Source organism: Lutra lutra, chromosome 14 (assembly GCF_902655055.1).
Source record: "Lutra lutra chromosome 14, mLutLut1.2, whole genome shotgun sequence".
NCBI classification, from domain to species: domain Eukaryota; kingdom Metazoa; phylum Chordata; class Mammalia; order Carnivora; family Mustelidae; genus Lutra; species Lutra lutra.
Genome location: NC_062291.1, coordinates 22,473,739 through 22,500,024, shown reverse-complemented (window position 1 = coordinate 22,500,024; position 26,286 = coordinate 22,473,739). Strand labels below are relative to the sequence as shown.

Genomic DNA, 26,286 nt, shown 5'->3' with positions numbered 1-26,286 from the left:
TCTGTCACTCCAGCCCATCTACCTGCCATTGTCTCGTGGGCACTAATACGCAGCTCTCCCCAAATGCTCTTTCTTTCCCTCTCAGGGAGCAGTGTATTTTTCATCTCATTTTCCAAGCCCAGATGTGGCATCATCTTTAGTCTTTCCTATTTCTCCTTCAGCCACACTGTGCCAATCACCAGTTGTTTTTATCTCTTTGATATCTTTTAGATCAGCTTTCCGCCATTCCGACTACCACTTCTGGGATGCTAGGTGACCATCATATCTTGCTTGGGTGCTCTAAAGGTCTGACTCTTCTCCTTCTTTCACTCTCCCTTCTCATCTCCTCATCTATCTGCTCACAGGCCTCAGATGCTCTTTCTCCAGTGCCAATCCGAACATGTCTTAATATTCAGTGACTTGCCAATGTCTTTAGAGTAAAGGCAGACTTGCAAGACTTACAGGGTCTGCAAGACTTATAGGGTTTATCTGATCTGGCCTCTGCTTGTGCCTTGTCTGACTCACTGGCAACCGTTGCATCCGTTTGATTCTAACTCCAAACATAGCTGCTCACTCCGAGTTCCTTGAACATGCCATGCTCTCCCTTACACATGTTTGCCTTGGTGCCTTCTGTCTCTCCAACTCCCTGTTTCATCCTTTAGGCTACTTCATTGACGCTTCTTTCAAGAACTGGGTTTGGTGTCATTCCTGTGTTCCCAGAGCATCTCACACTTACTTACCTTTATCCTATTGTACCATTGATCATAGTATACTGTCATTACCTGTGTATGCTTTGTGTCACCCTGCACCAACCCTCACTAGCACCACCACCATTGATTACCCCACTCTGAGCTCCCTGAGGGCAGGAATAGGGAGAGCACAGAATGTAATGCCTGACAGGGGATGCATATTTGAATGATGAATAGACATAATCAGAAGCCCAGAAAGCCCAGAAAGCTGAGGGAGTGATTTGTTCCTCAATCCTAGGAGTTATGATGGTCAAGTCAGAAGCTTCACATGCCTTGGATCAGGCTGGCTCAGGTTAGGGTAAATACCTTTCAGGGCCTGGATATGGTCATTTTAAATATCAGTGCTATTAAGGAGGAAAGGAAAGTGTTCATGACCGGAATCTGTTTGCCTTCTGCTTTCCTTCGAACTTCATCCTGTCTGGGTCCTGTTTAGACTCAGAGTGAGCAGGAGAAGTGGAGGCTTATATAAGACCCTACTCCTCAGTGGGGCAGGAGCAGAAATGTGAGGGCTCTCAGAGTGAAGTACTTAGGTTTGGGGCAGTCACAACTCTGATGGTGGCTAATCTTGCCCATCACACAACTGGTTAATCATGCCACTCCACTCTTGCCTCCAGCCCTCAGTCTGTGTAAGTTCATTAAAGGAAGACTTTCATTTCTTTATGAACCTTTCTCACTTCAGAGTCCCTGTGTCCTTTATCTACATGCTGCAGCGAAGAAAAAATAAATACCATTGAGAACCCTTATGATTCTCTTTTATACTTTATCGTATGCTTTATTGATTTTACATTTGAATACCACCACTGAAACTGTTACACTTTGGTTTATGCTGATTTGCATGGAATACTTCTCAGCTTTATGGTGATAGTTAATTTATATGTTGGGATTCACAAAATGGAGGCCTCCCAGGGGCCCTGCCCTTATTACAAGACTACCTCCTAGCCAAGTATGGCGTGCTTCCACATTGCCTCTGGTAATGCTCTACAAAACTCACTGTTGCCTAAATTCCCTCAGGAAGACTGTTCTGCAGCTTGGTAGGCATCGTAGTTCCCCAAACCATGTATTGTTTTTCTTTGACTAAAGAACGTCAAATTCATTACTAAGTTGTTTTAGTTTTGTCATTTGACAGTCTCGGTGACAAGACGGGTTCCAAATACAGCTCCTGAAGATTCTGGGGATGGCCCTGAGATGTACCTTCACAGGTACCTAGAGAGTCCTTTTGGTTACTACCTCTTCAGCCATTCTCCAACATCTCTGGAAAGCTGCTCTTGTATTAAGCTCTGCATATTTTGTATTGTGACCTCTTGGAATTTGTTCTAATCCTTCCAGCTGGAAAATTGAGATGTGCAAAACTAGAATTTCACAGGGTAGAAATTGGAGTGTGAAAACTCCAGATTTTCACAGTGAGAATCACAGGTCTCAGGAACTGTGTACAGGTAGCCAGAAACAGAAGTCTGGTTGAATTAGGGAGGTTTACTTTAAGGGAGAATAATGAGTATCCCTCAATCGAAAGAAAGCAATATGGCAGCTATGAGGGGACTCACAAAGCCTCAAGGAAAGCCCACAGTGTAAACTATGGGGGACTTGGGGAAATAAATCAAGAGAAGAAATTGTCATTAAATGGCACATCGAAATGTAAGTAGGCACAAGTCAGACTATTATAAGCCTTCAGAGTTTCCTCTGTTATAAAGAGATCTTATGAAAGGAATGATAGATCTATTGCTAATGGGAATCTCAGACCCTAAAGCTGCAAAATTGGTGGGCACAGGTTGAGCACTTAAAGCTGTTATTGTGCTTGCCACATAACTTTAAGATTCCTGTGCTAGGATAAGTTCATCATGGAACAGGTTAGGATGACACCAGGTCACATAACAACCTCAAAAATTTTTTTATGTGAGAAGGTACACTGAGAAATATCACAAAATACTCAACCCAGCTGGACATCTCTCCTAGTTATTTATTTAGCTCCAAGAGATCCAAGGCTTCACTAAAGAAATTGGATTCTCAAGTTTCAAGGAATTAAGCACACCACCTTCTGGAATATTTGCTTATTTTATGTCTGAGAAATGTATTTTCAGAAGCTACAGATGCAAAGCAGAAATCTTACTAAGACAACTTAGAATCACAATGGCCATTGTAGGGAACATTTCAGTTAGACAAGATTGTTCATTTAGGAAGTGCACTTGAAAGTAAGGTGTTAAAGGTTCAGATATAGCTGAAGTAAAAACCAATGAATGACCAAAGTAGTAATTAACACAAGATTATTGTGCACCCACCAAATAGACTTCTCAGACTGGGAACACTCAAACCAAAACACGGAATGAGGCTCAGGGATATATTGTTACAAAGTAACTTATATAAAGGGAAGACATTCATTATTTTTCACAGTGGTTGTTATATTAGAAGTTTTTTTTTTTTTAAAGATTTATTTATTTATATAAGAAAGAGAAAGCAAGAGAGTGCATGCCCAAGTGCGGGGAGGGGCAGCGAGAGAGGAGGAAGAGAATCTCAAGCAGACTCCCTGCTGAGCCCAGAACCCAAAGCTAGAACACTAAGATCATGACCTGAGATGAAACCAAGAGTCAGTCGCTTAACTGACTAAGTCACCGAGGGGCGCCTGATGTTAGAAATTTTTTAAATTACAGGGAACTGGTTAGTGGTTACCTCATAACAATTTTGGAAAACAGTTCAAGTTTTGTTTGTGATTTCCAGAGGCATAAGCAAGAAATGACACAGGTCAAGTTAGTCTTGCAAAATAAGCTAAATTAAGCTTTGCCTTTATGGCTAAGCTGCTTTTGTCTGCTTAGGGAATTTTTGAGCATTTGTTTTTGATTTTAACAATTCCCCCTTTCTGGTCATTCTCTCAGTGGGCTGAGAGTATGACCAACCAGCATGGCATTATTTTCGGTTACCACCATTGATGTTCTTAAGCCAAAGAATCACACAATTGCTGTTTCCACCGTCGAGTCATCAGGCTGCAGGGTCATGTAGTCACCGTCTTCATCATTTATGTAATTATTGTTGATTTCATCCAGTTGTGTAATTCTAATGGATACCAATAGGTGTGTGAGTGGCTGCTGATAGGTATTTAGAACTCTCAGGAGTATACTAACCTGGAAAGGTTAATATGACTATGAGAACAATAGCTAAGGACTGAGAAATTCCCAGAGCAGAAATTCCCAGGAGCCAAGACTTAACCAATTAAATAACTTAAGTGAATTATGATCAGATTCAGTTTTAGCTAAGTCATGATCAGATTCAGTTTTAGCTAAGTCAGTCTATATTTTTTTTTGGATCACGTGTAGTTGGATTTCAATTTTTTTCTGAGTTACCTATATAGGCACAAGATGCTGTGTTAGCAAATTCATATCCTCATGATTACTTAGGAAAGGATAAACATCTGGATGTTTCTTTTCAGGAGGCGGTATTGTAGGCGAGCTTCCATCTAAATTAGACCTCTATATGATGTGAGCAATCAGGCAATTTAATGAGAGGCATATCTATGGAAACAAAAGAAAAACAAAAGTTGATAATTGGAGCAAATTATAAATTCAGGTTCTTAGTTTGGAGACAGCCAGCTGAGAAGATTTCTAGATGTCGGTTTTGAAGCATCTTCAGATAGAGTGAGGGCTAGTACTGGCATTCTGACAGATTTTCCTGGTTTTCAGTTTGAATGTCTCTGGTGAACTTTCTAAGTAGTTCAGTAGGAATAGGCATGAAGATTGTCCACACATGAGCTGTTGTGGTGATTTCCCTGAAAGTTATATCAAGTTGTCCAGCTTTATTTTCCATGGTCTTGGAAAAGGGAAAGTTTTAGTTGCACAGTGATTCTAAGTCAAAGAACGGGAAAAAGTTAGCAATGTTAATGTGGAAAGTTCTAGGCAAGTATTATAGAAAACTAGAAGAATTTAGGACAAAATCAGTTTGCAGGTAGAAAACAGTATCTCCAAGACAATTAACAGCATTAGAATCTGATATCCACAAAGATGTATTATTGAAACATTATTTTGCTTTCTATAATCATTCCTATGTCTGTCAAAGATAACCACAATAAGACTAATTTCTTTGCAGATTAAGTCTAATTTCAATAAACTTGGCCTGATTATTTACATAAGTGCATCAAGAATAGTGATTGACCATATAAACTCTTTTAAATCTGCTTTGCTGGATTGTAATTTAAGAAATCTCAGATTGGACTTTTATAAGACTCTCGAGGCTAGGAAGCCAAACCAAGGACTTGTTTAAAATCTGGAGAACAGGGGCACCTGGGTGGCTCAGTGGGTTAAAGCCTCTGCCTTCAGCTCGGGTCGTGATCCCAGGGTCCTGGGATGGAGCCCCGTATCGGGCTCTCTGCTCAGTGGGGAGCCTGCTTCCTCCTCTCTCTCTCTCTCTGCCTGCCTCTCCACCTACTTGTGATCTCTCTCTCTCTGTCAAATAAATAAAATCTTAAAAAAAAATAAAAAAGAAATCTGGAGAACAGATTCTTATTGAACTTATGCAAATACATACATTGTCAAGAATACTTAATCAGAATTTCCACACTCTGGAGAGATGAGGTAGGGAGAAAATGATAAATGCTTCAACCCTTGCTGCAAAGCTGTCTATAACTTACAGCTATATTTGGTAAATATAGCTTTAAAGAAAGGAGAATAAGCGTTACTTTAAACACAGATAACAAAATATTAAGGAACAAGCAATATTATTTAAATTTAAAAAAATATTTAGACATTTTTTTAAAAAGATTTTATTTATTTATTTGTCAGAGAGAGTGAGCACAGGCAGAGGCAGAGGGAGAAGCAGGCTCCCTGCTGAGCAAGGAGCCTGATGCGGGACTCGATCCCAGGACACTGGGATCATGACCTGAGCCAAAGGCAGCCGCTTAACCAACTGAGACACCCAGGCATCCCAAATTTTTAAAAATATTTAATTAATTTATTTATTTGAGAGAGAGAGAGAGAGGAGAGGAAGGGGCAGAGGGAGAGGGAGAGAGAGAGAGAGAATCTCAAGTAGATTCCCCAGTGAACATGGAGCCTCACCCGGGCCTGATTCTACAATGCTGAGATCATGAGCTGAGCTAAAACCAAGAGTCAAATGCTTAACTGACTGACCCACCCAGGTGCCCCAGAATCAACATTTTTAAATGAAATCATAAAAATTATGATTGTGTTCATCGGGTCATTCAGTCTCATGTCATTCTTGTTTTGCTCATCTTGAGTTAGCAGCTTTATGAATCAATCAGTTTTCCAATAGAGTTTTGGAAGTTCTTACTCAGATTAGTGTTATGATCTTAAAGTCATCAGAGACCTGCATTTTAGGGTACTTCTTAGGGTCTTTGCCATGAATCTATTTGAAGGTAACACATTTTTGCAGTGCTAGTACCATTTTGTTTTCATTATTACTGCTTTGTAATCTTTAAATCTGGGGTTGTGATACCTCCAGCTTTGTTCTTCTTTCTTAAGGTTGCTTTTGCTATTTCTGGCCTTTTGTGGTTCCATATAAATTTTAGGGTTAGTAGTTCTAGTTCTGTTAAAAATACTATTGATATTTTGATAGGGATTGCACTGAATCTGTTGCTTTAGATTGCTTTAGGTAGTATGGATAATTTAGCAGTATTAATTTTCCAATCTATGAGAATGGTATATCTTTCCATTTGTTTCTGTCAACTTCAATTTCTTTATCAATATTTTGTAGTTCACAGTATAGGTCTTTCACCTGCTTGGTTAAATTTATTCCTAGGTATATTATTCATTTTTGTGCAATTGTAAATGGACTTGTTTTCTTGATTTTTTTTCTGCTACTTTATTGTTGGTGTATGGAAATACAACAGATTTCTGCATATTAATTTGTATTCCTCAACATCACTGAATTCATGTATTACTTTGAGTAGTTTTTTGGTGGAGTCTTTAGGGTCTTCTATGTATAGCATCATGTCATCTGCAAATAGTGACAGTTTTACTTCTTCTTTACTGGTTTGGATGTTTTTTATTTCCTTTCCTTGTCTGATTGCTCTGGCTAGAACTTCTAGTACTATGTTGAATAAAAGTGGTGAGAGTGAACATCTTTGTCTTGTTTCAGATCTTAGAGGAAAAACACAATTTTGTTTTGTTTTTTTCTTTTCAGCATAACAGAATACATTGTTTTTGCACCACACCCAGTACTCCATGCAATATGTGCCCTCCATAATACCCACCACCTGGCTCCCCCAACCTCCCGCCCCCTACCCCTTCAAAACCCTCAGGTTGTTTTTCAGAGTCCATAGTCTCTCATGGTTCACCTCACCTTCCAATTTCCTTCAACTCCCTTCTCCTCTCCATCTCCCTATGTCCTCCATGTTATTTGTTATGCTCGACAAATAAGTGAAACCATAAGATAATTGACTCTCTCTGCTTGACTTATTTGACTCAGCATAATCTCTTCCAGTCCCGTCCATGCTGCTACAAAAGTTGGGTATTCATCCTTTCTGATGGAGGCATAATACTCCATAGTGTATATGGATCACATCTTCCTTATCCATTCATCTGTTGAAGGGCATCTTGGTTCTTTCCACAGTTTGGCGACCGTGGCCATTGCTGCTATAAACATTGGGGTACAGATAGCCCTTCTTTTCATTACATCTGTATCTTTGGGGTAAATACCCAGTAGTACAATTGCAGGGTCATAGGGGATCTCTGTTTTTAATTTCTTAAGGAATCTCCACACTGTTCACCAACTTGCATTCCCACCAACAGTATAAGAGGGTTCCCCTATCTCTACATCCTCTCCAACACACGTTGTTTCCTGTCTTGCTAATTTTGGCCATTCTAACTGGCGTAAGGTGGTATCTCAATGTGGTTTTAATTTGAATTTCCCTGATGGCTAGTGATGATGAACATTTTTTCATGTGTCTGATAGCCATTTGTATGTCTTCATTGGAGAAGTGTCTGTTCATATCTTCTGCCCATTTTTTGATATGATTATCTGTTTTGTGTGTGTTGAGTTTGAGAAGTTCTTTATAGATCCTGGATATCAACCTTTTGTCTGTATTGTCATTTGCAAATATCTTCTCCCATTCCGTGGGTTGCCTCTTTGTTTTGTTGACTGTTTCCTTTGCTGTGCAGAAGCTTTTGATCTTGATGAAGTCTCAAAAGTTCATTTTCATTTTTGTTTCCTTTGCCTTTGGAGACATATCTTGAAAGAAGTTGCTGTGGCTGATATCGAAGAGGTTACTGCCTATGTTCTCCTCTAGGATTCTGATGGATTTCTGTCTCACGTTGAGGTCTTTTATCCATTTCGAGTTTATCTTTGTGTACGGTGTAAGAGAATGGTCGAGTTTCATTCTTCTACATATAGCTGTCCAATTTTCCCAGCACCATTTATTGAAGAGGCTGTCTTTTTTCCACTGTATATTTTTTCCTGCTTTGTTGAAGATTATTTGACCATAGAGTTGAGGGTCCATATCTGGGCTCTTTACTCTGAAAAGCACAGTTTTTACCATTGAGTAAGACTTTAGTTGTGGGTTTATTATATTTGGCCTTCATTATGTTGAATAAACCCACCATGTTGAGACTTTTTATTATCAATGGATGTTGAATTTTGTCAAATGTTTTCTCTGCACCTACTGTTAATCATATGATTTTTATCCTTCATTTTTTTTTTTAATTTTTTTTATTTTTTTCAGCATAACAGTATTCATTATTTTTGCACCACACCCAGTGCTCCATGCAATCCGTGCCCTCTACAATACCCACCACCTGGTGCCCCCAACCTCCCACCCCCCACCCCTTCAAAATTCTCAGATCGTTTTTCAGAGTCCATAGTCTCTCATGGTTCACCTCCCCTTCCAATTTCCCTCAACTCCCTTCTCCTCTCCAACTCCCCTTGTCCTCCATGCTATTTGTTATGCTCCACAAATAAGTGAAACCATATAATAATTGACTCTCTCTGCTTGACTTATTTCACTCAGCATAATCTCTTCCAGTCCCATCCATGTTATCCTTCATTTTTTTAATGTGAGAATAAATCCCATTTGATTGTGGTAAGACTTTTAATGTGTTGTTGAATTTGGTTTGCTAATAATTTACTGAGTTTTGTAATTATTTTGATAAAGGATATTGGCCTGTAGGTTTTGTGTGTGTGTGTTTGTGTTTTTCTTTGATTTTGGTATCAGGGTAATGCTGCCCTCATAGGATGTGTTTGGAAGGTTTTCTTCTTGTATTTTTTTGAAATAGTTTGAGAAGAGTAGGTATTAATCCTTCTTAAGTGTTTGGTAGAATTCACCTGTGAATCTGGTCCTGGATTTTTTTATTAGGAGGTTTTTGTTTTGTTTTTGTTTTGTTTTCTTTTTATTACAGACTCAATTTTGGTATTAGTAATTGGTCTGTATAAAGCATGAGTTTTTGAGAAAGGGAGGAAAGAATTTTAAACCCAGAGGATTCCACCTCTCCATTTAGATTACCTAAGCTCTCTTAATATGAGGGGCCCTCTCTTTTTAACAGCTATACCCAAACACGAGGAATTACACTTCTCACCCCCTTTTGAATTGATTAGTGTAACTCACCAAGGAGTTTCAATAAACAAATCCAGGTATGCACTATAAAGTTAGAGAGTTCAAATGCAAAGAAAACAAAACTAAGATTGAGGAGATCCTTACCCTCAAGCTCCAAAGTCAGCAAGAAATCAGTGAGCTCAATAGACTCAGGGTATCAGCACTTGTTTGCTCAGTGTCAGTGGAGTCATTGGGGTCTTCTTTGGATTTACCTTCTGAACCTATGAATTGTCAAAAGTTCATAAATAACAGAACTAAAAACAATTTATCACTGAAGCAGTAATCAGTAAAAGTTTATTTTGTACATATCAAAAAGGTAGTTCACAAATCAGGAGTTCTTAAACCAAAACATGGGATGAGGGTCAGGGGTATATTATTATAAAGCAGCTTATATAGTGGGAAGACAGTGACTGTTTATTGTTCATAGTGATTAGAAAAAATACCAGCCTTTTCTTAAATTATAGGGAATTGGTTTTGTCTGCTCAGAAAAATTTCAAGGCTGGCTTCAGTTTGTTTTTGTTTTTAACAAAGGGTTCCCAAATCAAACAAACGGAATGAGATAAATAGTTTAATTGTTGTGCGGAAGTCACCAGAAGTCTTCAAGATTCCAAAATAACTTCATTGAAAGATTCATTACAAAAGGCTGATGAAAAATTAAAGACCCAATGATACCTAAAGATAAAAGACTTCTTCTTTTTTTAAATTTTATTTATTTATTTGACAGAGAGAGAGATCACCAAGTAGGCAGAGAGGCAGGCAGAGAGAGAGGGGGAGGCAGACTCCCTGCTGAGCAGAGAGCCCGACACGGAGTTTGATCCCAGGACCTTGAGACTTGATCCCAGGACCTTGAGACCCTGACCCAAGCCAAAGGCAGAGGTTTAAACCACTGAGCCATCCAGGTGCCCCAAAATAAAAGACTTCTTAAGATTGACATGTCTCTTTCAACTTCCCTCTATCTTCCTTTTCCTCAATACTGTATTTTACTAATCCCCTGAGTTGACTTTCCGCTCTGACCATAAACCATAAGATGATAAAATCCAACACGTTAGTGGACTTACAACTGCAACAGCTCCAATGCCAGAAAACTAAAAATGCTGTATCACCCCCTAGAGGCCCATCATCAACACACTGGCTGAGAAGTCAGTGTCTCGTTTGTAATCAGTGGGGACACTGAAAAAAAATTTTTTTCCTCAAAGATTTTTGTTGTTGTTGTTGTTGTTGAACTCTTCCACACCAACTCAAATGCCCCATATCTACCATTGAAGGAGGGTCCCCATATAGGGTCCTCTTAGAGTTGCCAGGACTTAAACAAAATTTCCAGTAAACTCTTACCAGTTGTTTTCTTAAATAGCAAGGGGAAACTAAATTAAAATTAATGGAAAATCTTGCTAAATGCTGGTAGATACTAGAAGTACATTCTCTAAATCCCACTGTCTTTGGAGCCTGCAGATGGGATCTTAGGAAAGCTGACAGAGCTAGCAAAGGCTAAGAGTTCTTACTGGAGTCAGTTCTCCTAGGCCTCTTTAGTGGTTGAGAGAGGAAAGTGAGATTTTGTGTTATCCCTTCCCTTCTAAATTCAGACTTTTACGAATTTGGTTTTGAGGTCTCCATTGATTGTAGATCCTTTTTCTCCCAGGGACAACTATTGCCTTCTTGCTTGTATTGTTTTGTTCCTAAGAACTTGACTGGTTTTCCACCTGCCAGAGGCCTGCAGTTGTTGGATTCTTGTGTATGCAGGTAGCTCAATAATCATGGCACCCAAAATATGGCCAGACAGAAATATGGGTTGCAATCCCACTTGCAGCTGGGGTCCTACTGACCATTGCCCATTCTTGGGGAATTATCTGTCATTCTTACTTTTGGCAATTTTTGGAAATGGCTCTGGATATTGGGAAGCTAGTATCTTTGAGTTGTTTAATATTGCCAGGAATGTTTACTGTTTGCCCCAGCTGAACATTGACAAGATATTTGCAAGGATTTCTAAATAGCTTTATGGCCAAATTGTAAGCTGATATTCAGAGCCTGATAAGAAGTTTTCTTTTAAGGTGTTCTTTTCTAAGCTTAATATGCCTGGAAGTGGGAAAAAAAAAAAGACAAACTTTATCCAAGGACAAAGCTCTAAATCTAGAACACAGGAATCCTTTGATTTCCATATTAGTTGAAGATCTTCCCTCTGATCTAAAGGAGGAGATAGATAATGAAGTTGGTTGGGTGGGTCTGACTCCTTGAGAGCATTCAGATTGCAACCTAATTCTTTGAGGAGTTAAAAACAAATGTACTTGTCTTGTAAATTGAGTCTTTAAATTGTAAATTGAATCTCTGCAAGCAATTCACTTACTTTTCCTTTTTTAAAACCAATCCCCAACTTTCTCTATTCATCTCAGAAGGTTGTAAGTATAAAATTCTGGATTTAGGAAACAAAAGTCTCTGGAGAAACTTGGATTCTTTTTCTGTGTCTTTGAGATATAAATGTTCTTCTACCTGGTCTGCTCAACAACTCTTATCTATGGAAGCCATCTCTTTGAAATGCAAATTTTAGGGAGATAATTTCTATCAGAAGGGAAAAAGGAATGGGTATTTGGAGCCTAAGCCTATGAAAAATTAGAAGTCTTTCCCATGAACATGATAAAAATGTGTAAGCCATCTGAGCAGGTAATCTAAACTTATTCTATTTGCTAGAAACCTATTTGGACCCAACTTTTCTTTGAAAGGCTACTGAGTTTTATATTATTTTACCTGTCCTATGGCTAAAATTTGAAATTAAAAGCTATAAGATACCTCTTTATAACTATCAATGTTTATGTATGTCTGTATATTACAAATGTGTAGTTTTTTTTCTATCTCTGGATGGTTTTGCCAAAATTAATTTGTACCGTTATATTTATATATATATATATTTATATATGCTCACAGGAATATAGAAAGTAACCCAAATGTTTCTCAAGTTTGTTTTAATCTAAGATAATCTTGGTAAATAAATATTAATTTAAATTTGTTGGCTTAATCAAAACTGGCATGTCTTTAGAGCTATCAATATTAAGTATAAACAGATCTATAACTTTTATTCTATCTAGGTTTACTAAAAGTAAATCTATAACTTTTATTCTATGGAGGTTTACTAAAAGTTAAAGCAGCTCATGTTATCTGTTAAAGATAGAGAACAAACTGAAGGTTGATGGAGGGAGGTGGGTGCGGGATGGGCTGGGTGGGTGATGGGTATTAAGGAGGGCATTTATTGTGATGAGCACTGGGTGTTGTATGTAAGTGATGAATCACTGACTTCTCCAGAAACCAATATTACACTGTATGTTAAGTAACAAAAGTTAAATTTAAAAAAGGATAATTTCATGAATAAATAAACAGCAAATAATCTTTTCATGAGTAATCTAAACATAATTGTTAAGAACAAGTAAATTAAATAGAGGTAAGTGAACTTTCCAATAATAATTATGCTTTTTTGTATATCTACTTAAAAGTTTCCAAAATCTCTTTGGTAACTTGAAACCTTGATATTATACTGAGATAAGTTAAATGATGGGTATCAGTTGAATATCTAAATCATTTCCAAGGAATATAAAATACTGAAACATTAACTACTGAGCATTATCTACGTTTGACTTCCTTTTACAGAAGAAATAAGGGTATTTGGTCTATTAGTAAACATGTTTTGTCTACATTGAAAAGTTTACTGAGGAAAGTTGCCAGTCCACACTTGCTTAATTCTTAATTTTCACTAGGAATTTAGGATTCTAATGGTACTAATTAAATCAGTATATGTACTTAAAACTATTTCAAAATAATAAGGGTGAAAGTAAGCCACTGTGAATGAAAATAGGTAAAGAAAGTAAAATGACTATTTCAGAATGAGAAAGAAGGACAAAGCATAGTAAATAATCTGAATGGATATAAAAAGTGATAGAACTTTTGTAGAAAAGGAATCTTAGGAAATGAATGTTAATTGTGGTCAAGCTGGCTAAGGTTAGAATGGATTTAAGGTTTTTTTTCCCCCCTTAAAAATGAGTTTTATTATTAAAAGTACACAGTGCAAAATTTAAATTTGGTCTTCTTTCTGCTAAAAAGATAAAGTATTCTTGTGCTATGGGTCTGCTCTTGATAAGTGATTGTGAAAGCCTTTTTGTTTAGTCACTTTACCTTTTGGGCAATCTCCCTGGAAAGCAAAGTTGGTTTTGTTTTTGTTTTTGTTTTTTTTTTTGCCTTAGCAAAATAGTTTCCTGTGTTTCATGTTGTTTTTATATCAGGTCTTGAATTACCTAATAGAACCCAGTCTTGTTCATATTAAAAGAGCTAAGTCTCATTCACGACAATGTAACCTTTTGTGTTTGCCTTTCAAATCTTCTATTGCTAATTGGGTTCATAGATAATTAACTATTCAATAATAATCGATGGTCCTACTTAGTCAAATATTCAGATGTTTTGATATTTTGACAACTTCCTCAAATCAAACTCTAAATGGAGTCTTCTTGACCTCAAAGTATCTTTGATATTTCCCAGAGGGTCCCTGAAAATCTCAAAAGATTTGTTTTTCACCTGGTAAGAGAGAGATGTTAAACAAATTATGTCTATTTGACATGTTAAACTATGTAGAAAGCATTGTCAAATAAGTATTCATAAACTGTCAAATAAGTATTCATAAAGATTAATGGAATGGACTCTACCAAGTGCTCTCATCCACCAACACTGTTGCCAAATTACAAGGTCTTTAAACTTGGGTGCTTATTTCACAACTGAAGAAGACTTTCTCTAACCTCTGGTCTGCACAAATGCTAGAGATATTAAAATCAAATTGACTAGGAAGAGAATTAGCTGACGTAGAGGTAGACGGCTTCCTCCCAAAACATTAAGAATGTGTTTCTTTTCATTTCTCCTTTCTTTCCAACAATCCTTTTCCTAATTCTTACGTCATGAAGGTCTTTGTCATTCTCTTGTCAACCTACTGCCTTGCCCTGGCCTGGAAAGACATTGCCATTGTTTACATATTTCAGATGATTATAAAAGCAGGTTATCCAACCCCCCAGTCAACTGTTGGATTTACCGTGATGCTAGTGATTCCATAAATCTTCCCATCACAAACTTCTCCCTCATTTCCAATGCCTCAGTTTCTCTGGAATATACTTGTAGATAAACACTTCTGGAGAAGTGGAAACTTTTATATAAAATACATAAACAAGGCATTTGGCTTGAGAAAATGACTCCTTCAATGGGGTCTTTCTTTGATCTACTTAATCTAAGTTGGTTTGAGCCATGGGGGGTGTGGCATTGGAAATTTTCGAGGATCCTCCAAACATTGGGTATTATTCAGTTTATAACCATTCTAATAGTCTCCCTGATACACTATATTCTCTCAAAAGCTTTAAATGCATGCATGCAATCACTGGTAAAGAGACAAATGGTCTTTCTGTGTCTAGAATGACAAAAAATGGGATGAAGAAACTGCCAGCTAAAGGACCAACACCTTGATATCCTAACCTATGAATTGCAGTTAGAGATTCATCCTGATTCCAACATCAACAAGGAGTGGTAGTTCAGAGTAGCACTAATACTTTAAATTTTGATCAATACTTTCAGTACAACTAAGAATTTATCAAAAGGGGGGGACGTTGATGACATTAATTTGTATATTGGGACCCACAAAATGGAGGCCATCTCAGTGGCCTAGCCCATGTCACAAATCTAAACAAAGTTAGCCTGCACTTATTGAAAATACCTGTCAAGAGACCCTAACACCTGTCACAATCTTTCAAGTTAGCTTTAACTAGCTTATCTTACCTAGAAAACAGGACCTGTTAGCCTTACAAGGAAATCCCTGAATTCCTAGCCATTCATGCCCTGTTCCCTTGTTGCCTCTTCTTACATTCTATAATGCTCATTCTTGCCCACAAAACCTTAGGAAGAAAGCTCCACTGTTTGATAAGCTCTATACTCCCTAAATACATGGATTGTTTTTCCTTGAATAAAGGAGTTAAATTAGTTACTAAATTGTTTTAGTTTTGTCATTTGATAATAGTAAACTTGGGATGTTGAAATAAAGTGGCAAGAATTCTGTCTTATCTTCACTTTATTATTCTCCTTGGGGAAAAGTGAGAGAGTAAGATCTGCCTCCTAGTTTTAAATGAGGACATACAGGCTAAAAGTGCCTAGTTTAGTGCTCAGTACAGGTGAGGCACTCGATGAATGTTATTTGATTTGGAAAGTGAACAAAATATCCCAATTTGAATGTCTATTTTCTACCAGAAGTTCTTACAAATGTAGGCAGTAAAGCGGGCGATATCCCTGTATTTCAGGTAAGGAAATAAGACCAGAGGAGATCCTACTATGTGGATCTATGTAGATTTTGAATGTATACCTCTTTCATCCTCCATGATTTATTTCTGTGTTGAAATAATGACCAAGGCAGGCAGAAATTATTTTAAAAAAGAGGTCTGAAGAGGGGCGCCTGGGGGGCTCAGTGGGTTAAAGCCTCTGCCTTCGGCTCAGGTCATGATTCGGGGTCCTGGGATCAAGCCCCACATCCGGCTTTCTGCTCAGCAGGGAGCCTGCTTCCCTTCCTCTCTCTCTGCCTGCCTCTCTGCCTACTTGTGATCTCTGTCTGTCAAATAAATAAAATCTTAAAAAAAAAAAAGAGGTCTGAAGAAACAGTTCTCTAAGTAATATGTCTTAAAGTCCCAGAACACTTCAAATAATAATCAGACACATGTTTAAAAGATACTATAAATCAGCTCTTCCAGAGCCCCTTTCCCCCAACTATAAAATGGATGTGATAATCCAATAGTTCTTTTAATCAGGGACAAAAATCTTTAAAACCCCCAGTTATTCGAAAGGACTTTAAGTCATTTTCACAGATGTGTGAAGATTAAGGTAAAAAGAACTCTGGGATGACATAGGATAGGGTAGATTAATAACACATTGCCTGTTCATTCTAAGAGCTGAATATATATGCTTTTCCAAACTATGGAAATATCGGATGTATTAACCATGTAGTTAGAGCTCTTGGGAAGAGCAGTGATTAGTTATAAACCCACTTAATTTAAAATTAAGTTAACTTAAATTAAATTAAATTAAAATTTAAGCCAGTAGTTGAAGAAAGTAAATTTTTTTAGTTAATTTGGGAATAGAATGGACACAAATAAAACCTCAAGTGTGAGAAGATGAAAAAAGTTAATATTTTGATTGACCACACATCTCGAAAGGAAGATTTAAAGGATGTGTAGGTCTTTGAGGCCCAAGAGTAGCATTCTGGTTTGTTAAGCTAAGCAAAAACTAGAACTAGGACAAAGCATTTTTTTTTCTTTCTTCTGGGTTACAGATTTGTACAAGGAGGACTCGGAAGAACATGAAACTGTGGTCATCACATTGGAACAAAACTAGATTCTCTCACGTTCTGTAAGAGTCAGCTGAATTCACTAAAGTCCCAACAAGGATAAAATATTATATTTCATTATTTCTGCTTAGCAGCGGCTAATTTTTCCTTGACTCAGCTGAGTTTCTGAGCCTCTCAATCTAATAGACAGTTTCTCTCTTATTGTGTGTACTCTCTTAGCCTCTGCTCATGGATCAGAAAATAACAGAAATAATGTCTGTTTTATAGGCACCTTACTTATGAAGTATCTCAGAACCAAGTCAATTTAATTGCTTCTGTGTATAGCAGAGAACCAGCAAATCACTGCACCAAGGCTGTAATTGGGACATACAGGACACGAGGTCAAATGATAGAGGATAGCTGGAATCAAGAAAAGATGTAGGATTACTTGTCTTACAGGTGCCCCTCCAGCCTCTGCCTGGCCAGGTGCCAGGAAGACAAGCCTGGAGGAGAGGGTCTTGGCTTCTCCTTCCTTCAATTCCATTGGTCAGCATGGACCTGTCCATTTGCAAGCACATTACCACAGCAGTAAACAAGTTAGTGTCTGCCCTCTTACACTTTCGTCTTTGTCAAACAGTAGATTTTAAAATTCTTTGGGGGCAGGATTGTCTTAGTCACTTTTACATAACCTCCCTAACTGTCAACATCCTTGGTTTGTAGTAGGTGATTCCTTTTTAAGTAAAAAATATCTCTCAGTTATTTTAAGGTAAACACTCTGTTTTATTGTTTTAGAATTTTTGGCAGGGGGTATTATAGCAGATCTCAAAGATGTAATGAAGCTTAAATGAGCAAAGCTAACATGTTAAATATGTTCTTGTCCAGATAGTGTCACTTTTGGGGGCAGGGGAAGAATATGCTCTCTCAATCCTACGTGAATACGTTATCTATTCTAAGAACTTTCTTTGGCAGTCCTAGTTAACCTTGTCCCTGGTCAGGTGGTAGAGCCCAATTGGAATAGGGATGTGAACTCACGAAAAAGGTAAGTCCTGGTGTCTTTTGTGTCTCTGTTATAGAGGCCAATAACCATGATTATGACTGTTCTCGTTATAAACTTTTTTCCTTTATGTCCTTATGAATAAATGATACCTGACAGCACAATATCTTTGGAAGCTACTGTTTAGTTAATTTAGTTAGAATGACATCCATCTTTTTTCTGCCTTCTCCCTTTAAGCAAAAGCATGAAATTATTTTTATAAAAACTGGAGCAAGTAAGAATTGGGATTTACTCTCCTATTTCCTATAAAGTTCTTGAGAAACTTCTAGATTATATTCTTGAAGTATATAAATCTGAAACAAACAAGCATCCCACCACAAACATAGGTTTGCTTTTGATAAACTTGTTTGGATTAAGTCTCTGAGGGTTTCCTTAACATACTTTTCAGAATATTAAGATTCAAGGGAATTTTTATAAAAGAAATATTAGCATTCATAACTCCCATCTGCTGTGCACCTCCAGTTGACAGGTACTAAGTTATGTTCTAATGACATCTTGTTCAACAACTTTGTGACCTTGGAGTATTATCCCCATTTGACAGACAAGGAAGTGGGGATCCTGATAATTGATGTAACTTGTCACATACCTAGCAAGTAGTAGGCAGAACTATCTCACTTGAACCCACTGTTGGGGAAACTTGGCCAGTATTTGGGTAGTTGTAGAATTTTTTTACAAGCACTTACTATGTCCAGAGTGTCTTTTTGCCTGAAGCTGGAGGCTTAGAGAAATGGTATTAAAGGATCCTGGAGGAATAATTAAATCCTTTCCTTATCTCTGCCCCAACTCCCCACTTTAACCCTCTTAGAGGAAGGCATATATATCTAATTTTATTTTTTAAAAATATTTTATTTATTTATTGGAGAAAGAGAATGCAAGCATGAGCTGGGGGTGGGGGACAGGGAAGGGCAGAGGGAGAGGGAGAAACAGACTCCCCACCAAGCAGGGAACCTAAGGTGGGGCTCCATCCCAGGACCCTGAGATCATGACCTGAGCTGAATGACAGAGACTTAACTGAATGAGTCACACAGGTCCCCCATAATTTTGTTTTAGAAGCTTGTGATGACTACTTGGCAAAAAAACCCACTTCATTATCCTAATGTTTCAGAAACGTGACTTCTGAGACATCTGACATGTTGGTACTTGTACTGACTTTAACCCACACTCCAAATAGGAAAGCTTGGTCTACACTGCCACCAAAGTATACTGCTCAGTCAGACCCAGATGTACTGCAGCACATGAATATTCTTACTGTGTGACAGTAGCTATCTGGATTTATACAATTTCTCACTGAGTTTAGTTTTAGTATTTCTTTTTTCAGGTAAAGGGGCTATTTTGCTGCAGGGAAAACTTGTCAATTAGAGATTTGACACAGCTCAAAAATTATAGTGGTTCAACTGTTGAATGTATATAAATCTTTCATTTTTAGTGTATGTGTTCTTATAGTGAATCCAGATTCATGTTAGCTTTGATGTGTTTATGATATTCTCTAGAAAGTTTAGCATTCTGGAGTTCTTCTAAATTAATGCGCAGATTGCATCATGGGATGTCCAGTGTAGTTATTTCTTTGGATGCAGTGTAGCTAATGGTGTGTGTGTGTGTGTGTGTGTGTTGAAAGGAGAGTGAGAGAGAGAGATTGGGAAGAGAATGCTTGCATACTTGGGGACTGGAATTCATAAAAATGATGTATTCCTTAGGTTTCAGACGGACTTATATTTCTTTCCTATTACAGGAGTAATGCATGTTTATTTTAAAAAATGTAGATGAGCCCCCAAAAGGAAAAAAGAAATGACATCTTAGAGTTAGTCACTGTTAAGATTTTGGTATCTCAATCTGTATGTGTGTGTATTCGTACATATGTTTGTTTTTACAAAAATGAGCCAATGCTATAAATATTCTAGAAATTATGTTTTCAGATATATCTATTTATTCAATACCCTTCTATAATATTTTTAATGTGAAAATTTTTATGGCATGGTTACATTGTCTCTCTTGAATGTTAGATTTTTCATTATTTTTCTCTTTATTCTGTAATCTTGTAGCAACTGACTGATAGAAAAATGTTTCTTAAATTGCAAATTACTTATTGGTCCCCTTCCCCGACTATGTCTGCGGAGTGTGTTTTGTTTGTGCTTCCCTGCCCTGAGACCCACTTCTAGCTGAAGAACACTCTGGTGTGATGGCTACTGACAGCTCCTCTACTTTAGCTGTTTCTTCTTATAGGAGACAGAGCACGTGGTACCCAGCCAGCCAGAGTGTCAGGGGAGAACAGGAACGCCAGCTCACGAGAGTCCGCAAAACTACTCCTTCAGGTGCCAAGAAACAGTACGAGTTCAACAAAGGTGGGCCTTTTGTCGTCAGAAATTGTACTGTGCCTGGTATTGCTTTCCCAGAAATGCTGATGCTGTGCTTGCCACTCCCACACAAGGCAAGGCTTTCTGATTTTGACTGGCATTCCTTATAAGTCACAGAAGCAGCTTAAAGCAGCTGTGAGAATATCATTGAGTCTGAGTTGAGGAGAAATGTAAATAACCTACAGTTTCTGCCTTCATTTTGGAGATAATCAGCCTTCGGCTAGGAGAGAAGAGGAGAGAGTCTTGGAGAAAGAAATGCTGATTTCATTTGTCCTCTTTTATTCCATGCTGGAGATGATTAGGTTTTCCTCTGTGATAATGATAATTAGTGATGACAGTGTAGACATCAAGTCAATTTCTTTTCACATATTATCTCATTTAGCTTTTGCCTCTTCTTCACAAAGTGAGTACTAATAGCCCCATTTTATGGAGGAGAAGCCAGAGGCTGGGACTCACTGAGGCACTGGCCTGATGTTGCACAAGTGAAAAAGTTGAGCCAGACTTTGAGCCTATAAACGTTTGATTACAGAATAGCAGGTGTGGCTTCTGTGCTGATCCAAGTAGTGTCCTTGAGGCATTTGAAGCAGCCCCGGGGCTGGCCTCTCTGGTCTGCTAGACCTGCTGGAGACAGCCCGGGGTCCAGGGTGAGGACAGAGGTGGAAAGCTGTCTGCAGCACGGTTGGCATGGCATTCTGATGGGAGCCCAGCATTGCAGCTGTCTGTGGAAAGTCTCTTCTGGAAATAAACAGAAGAAAGAATTCAGCTGCTAGTTGTGTCAGCTGTCTTTGTAGGATCATGTGTACAGCATAATCATAGCCTTCAGTCAGTGGGAAGGGAGCGCTGTGCTTCTGAGCATGACCTTTAGATTTTTTTTTTTTTTTATGGCAGCACAGCCTAAATGAATCAACAACTACAGAGAAGTTGGCTGCTATGTAATTTTGCTGTAAAATATTCAACATACTAAATTTAGAATCAAAGAGCCCCAAAAGGTTGGAGGGGTGTCAAAACCAAGGTGACCTGCTCTCCAACCAGATTAATAGGTTTCTTGTATCACCCTTCTCATAAGTTGCCACCTCTTTTCTGTTTATTCTTATGTGACTTCAGGTCAGGTAAGACTCAGCCTCGTCATTTCTCTGCTGTTTGGGGCACTCTCCTTCCTATTTGAAGCCTTATTATAATGAAGCTCTTTTAGACTGACTAGAGCCAATTTTGTGCAGTGACCCTGTTTCTCTTCCACCACATTTGTGACTGACTGCCTTTCTCAGCAAGAACAGGCCAACTATATACCCATGCATATTTCAAAATAATAACACAAAACAAAACAAACAAACGAACAAAAAACCTAAATCATTCTTGTGTATGGAATGTATGTCAGCCCTTTGGGGTGGGTATTCCACAGAGGCTAATCAGGAAAAACATCAACAGTTAGACTTCTCAAAGATACTTGATGTTTGATAACGTTAGACCACTTTATATCTCACCTACAGTGGGGAAAGTAAGTGGTAATACTACTGTTATCAGAGGGCAAGTCAGAAATTTAATAGGATTCTGTGATGGGAATCATTTACATATGATTAGTAAGAGCTAAGAGTATTAGATTAGAATAGTTTGTGGTTTTTTTTTAAGATTTTATTTATTTATTTGAAAGATAGAGATCACAAGTAGGCAGAGAGGCAGGCAGAGAGAGAGAGAGAGAGGAGGAAGCAGGCTCCCCGCTGAGCAGAGAGCCCCATGCGGGGCTCCATCCCAGGACCCTGAGACCATGACCTGAGCCGAAGGCAGAGGCTTTAACCCACTGAACCACCCAGGTGCCCCTAGTTTGTGTTTTTTTTTTTAATATTTTATTTATTTATTTGACAGAGAGAGAGAGAGAGATCACAAGTAGGCAGAGAGACAGGCAGAGAGAGAGGGGGGAAGCAGGCTCCCCGCCGAGCAGAGAGCCCCATGCGGGGCTCCATCCCAGGACCCTGAGACCATGACCTGAGCCGAAGGCAGAGGCTTTAACCCACTGAACCACCCAGGTGCCCCTAGTTTGTGTTTTTTAAAGATTTTATTTATCAGAGAGAGAGAGAGAGTGCACAAGCAGGCAGAGTGGCAGGCAGAGGCATGGAGAGAAGCAGGCTCCCTGCTGAGCAAGGAACCCCATGCGGGACTCAGTCCCAGGACCCTGGGGTCATGACCTGAGCTGAAGGCAGTGGCTTAACCGACTGACCCACCTAAGCATCCCTGAATTAGAATAGTTTTTTTTTTTAAAGATTTTATTTATTTATTTGACAGACAGAGATCACAAGTAGGCAGAGAGACAGGCAGAGAGAGAGGGGGGAAGCAGGCTCCCCGCCGAGCAGAGAGCCCCATGCGGGGCTCCATCCCAGGACCCTGAGATCATGACCCGAGCCGAAGGCAGCGGCCCAACCCACTGAGCCACCCAGGCGCCCTAGAATAGTTTTGATGAGGAAATATACTGGGCAGTAATTCTTACATTTGGGGATGGGAAGTTACAGTTGAATTTGGATTCTCAGACCTATGGTACCTTTTCTCAGAAAAACAGAGATGTACATATATACAAGTTTGTAACACCTTAGGAGGTTCCTTGACCTCCTCTGCATGTTAGTGAAAGGAACCAAATACCGACAGGGTCCCCGGGCAGCCTTCCTCGTGAAATCAGGTTTGTCTCCCGAATACATTGGCCACTTCTACATCTTAACAAACCTCCATAAGACCCCAAATAACTTGTCCTTTTCTTCCTTTCCCTTCTAGCCTCCAGGTTCCACCTTGATGGGTCCTTGCTTTATGAGCTAGCACCATTCCAGAGTATTCTGTACCCCATTGTTGGAAAATCATAGGATCTGGAATTAAGAATCAGATCAGAAGCAGTGTCTGATACTATTAAGTTTAGTATTTAGATTGGGCTGGTAACCTTTAAACTAGACTTATTTCTCACAGCCATGGTGGCGTCACCTAGGGACATTCTAATGAAACTTAAAAAAAAAAAATCTCAAAATGTTACAAGGATTGTGAAACTTGAATTGGTGGAATGAGATCTGAGGCTAAAAACAACTTTGAGTCAGGTAGCTCACATTCCTGATAACATTTCCCTTTCCTTTTAAGCCAGCATATGGCCAGGTTCAGGCATATGGTGCCCAAAAAGATCTTGATAGAGACATGATACTGTACAGGATGCTCCAGACCTAGGTTTGGCTCAAAGCGAGAGGAGACAGGATAAATCTCTGCGGTTATAAAATGCCACCTTCTTGGGGGTGGGGGGAGAATTTTATTTGCATAATGAATACTTTGAAAAAGGGAAGAAAGATCTTTTTGCCACCAAGGGGTCACATGTCACTTCAATGAGACTCAAAGTTAGTCTTCAGAGAATGAATCCATCCTTGTAGAAATGAGATTTTGGAGCTCATTGTGTTATGGAGTGGGAACTGATCTTTGCATGTATGCCAAGGAGAAATAGTTTCCTACCTTCAGCTCTCAGATCATGTTGTATCTTCAGCTCTTTCTAGCATAAGGAGCCTCTATCTGTTCTGTGGATGGGCTTCAGGGAGGTTTATGAGTGTTTTTCCTGAAGTTTGAGTGCATATACATTATATTGGTTTTCTGTTGCTACTGTAACAAGTGACCACAAATCTGTGATTTAAAACAACCCACATTTATAATCTTATAGTTCTGTAGATATCCAACATGGGTCTCCTTGGGCTAAAATAAAGGTATCAGTAGGCCTATAATTTCTTTCTGGAGTCTCTAGGGGGAGAATCCATCTATTTCCTTGTCTTTTCCAGTTTCCAGAGGCTGCTTGCCATATACCTCTCTTTCCACTGCAAAACTAGCAACATTACATCTCTGAGCATTCTTCCATACATTTCCCTCTAACCATGGCCAAGAGAGATTTTCTCATTTTAAGGATTCACGGGACTAGATGGGGCTGATTCAGGTAATACACAATCATCTCCTCATCTCAAGATCTTTTACTTGATCGTATCTTCAGAAGCCCTTTTGTCATGTAAGAGTAACATGTGGAGTGGGACAAAAAATTAGGACACAGGGAGCTTGGTGTGTGTGTGGTGGCAGGAGGGAGGGATTATTCTGCCTGCTACATAAAAGTTTGGTTTTCCATGGAAAATCTCTACCACATTCATCAGAATCTCATGCGGTACTCATGACCCCCCAAAAGTCCTATCCTAACCTTTTTCTACCTTTCAGTTTGCTTGTTCTTCAACAGAGCCAACTCGGACACTGATCTCACCCCCTCCATCCTCTTTCACTGCATCCTTGCTTCTGTTTGCCATGTCCTCTCTGTCCTTATATGCTATTCCTTGTACAATGCCCCACGGCAGAGAGCTCAAGTTTGGTGTCCTGTGGTTTATCTAGTGTGGAGATACACTTGCCTTGTACTATGTTTTAAAAATATATATTTTTTAAGGATTTTATTTGTTTATTTGACAGGGATTACAAGTAGGCAGAGAGGCAGGCAGAGAGAGAGGAGGAAGCAGGCTCCCTGCTGAGCAGAGCCCGATATGGAGCTCTATCCCAGGACCTTGAGATCATGATCTGAGCCAAAGGCAGAGGCTGAATCCACTGAACCACCCAGGTGCCCCTGTTTTAAAAATATTTTGAGATGATATTTAAAATTCAGAAATTTTGTGGATTTGGGAGACATTTCTTGAAAAACTAAAGATAGGATAACCTATGGGCTATATTCCCAAGGGGCAACAATTAGCTGGAGCTGAGGAGCAGGTGTCCATTTTTCCACAACTCCCACCTGGATCTGCCCCCTTATTTATGCTCTTTGCTGGCTCCTACAAGCATTTGATTTATAATGCCTGCTTTAATCATTTTCTTCCCAGCGACTGCTCATCCTAGGTACTCTAGCTTCCTGGAGCTAAGCCCTAATAAGGTGATGTCTGATAATGTCTTATGCCTCCTTTCCAAGATGAGGTATTTACATTTTAACTTGGATTTTCATTACATCTGCGTGGAGGGGCTGCGTGTTACCCTACTCTGGCATGCTTTTCAGTACCTGGAGCTTTTTCAAAACACTTATAATTATAGAACTGCATTTGGTTAGAGCAAGAATGAAGCCTTAGTAATTATTTAATACAACCCTCTCATTTTCTAGTTTGACACCCAGTGAGGCTGTGATTTGCTTAAGCCCTAGCTCCCCTTTTAACAGAATCAAGACAAATGCCATCAATCTGTTCAGAGCAGTCACTTGATGAATATGCATCAGTTTGATTGATTTTTTCTTTTTTTCTCTTTTTTTTTGGTGTAGCTACAGCCAGTGCTGATCCTAGGAACCCTCATATATGACAAAGGAGGATTTATGAATGTAAGAGAATACTAATGAAGCTGGGGATTTCTTACCCAGCTAAGTAAATTTACTTTTGAGAGTGATTAACTCACTTGTGTTTAAAATATTGTATTAAAATTTATGACAGCATTAAACTTTTAATGTCATTAAAGACCTTGTCTGTATAAACAAGAGCTATTCTATATAGCATTGTGTCACCACTAATTAAATTGGTGGTTACATTTGCAAATGGGAGTTTATTAGCCTCTTCATCTGGAAGTTCCCAGTTAGAGGGGGTTCAGGATTGGTGTGTTAGCAAGAATAATGGCCTTTGATGGATTTGACTATTTTTGTGATATTCCAGAAGAAAGAAAAAGCTTTGTTGTTCATGGAAAGAGGAAGTTTTGCTGGCAGTAACTTTTCCATGGGGAATAAATCCTTTCAACTTTTGTTTTTGAGATAGACAACTTGTCTGTATTTTAATAGCTAATTGTTTCTTATTTAAGTATTTTTCATAGCAGTAAGCAGAGTCTTAATGAGCTCTGCTGAAAAGAGAAAGAGTACGAGAATGAGCACCCTGAGATTTTTAATAACACAGTAGACAAGATGTGCCTTCTTGGACTGTACCAGACAGAAGCTCTACTTGATGCCAGTATGCTGTTACTAGTGTGCTCTCAGGATTCCTCTCCTCATCGCTTGAGCCCAGGAGTTCTGGGCTGTAGTGCGCTATGCCGATCAGGTGTCCGCACTAAGTTCGGCATCAATATGGTGACCTCCCGGGAGCGGGGGACCACCAAGTTGCCTAAGGAGGGGTGAACCGGCCCAGGTCGGAAACGGAGCAGGTCAGGATTCCTCTCCTCTCCTCTCTTTTCCTCTCCTCTCCTCTTTTCTCCTCTCCTCTCCTCCGCTCCCCTCCCCTCCACTCTCCTCCCCTCTCCTTTCAGTCTCTCTGTGTCTCCTTCTCTCTTCTCTTCTTTTCTCTTCTTCTCTTTCTTTCAATTGTGCAGGGGGAGGACAATGA

General features: G+C 39.0%; 1 protein-coding gene across 8 annotated transcripts in view; it reads left to right on the top strand.

The window, feature by feature from the left end:
• Window positions 1-26,286, top strand: part of FAM13C (family with sequence similarity 13 member C) — a 146,041-nt gene that overhangs the window by 33,263 nt on the left and 86,492 nt on the right. For all 8 annotated transcript variants that reach the window (XM_047702716.1, XM_047702715.1, XM_047702714.1 and 5 more), the window contains one exon: window positions 19,842-19,960. In XM_047702716.1, coding sequence (XP_047558672.1) covers window positions 19,842-19,960 — 119 coding nt within the window. The remainder of the gene's footprint in view (window positions 1-19,841; window positions 19,961-26,286) is intronic.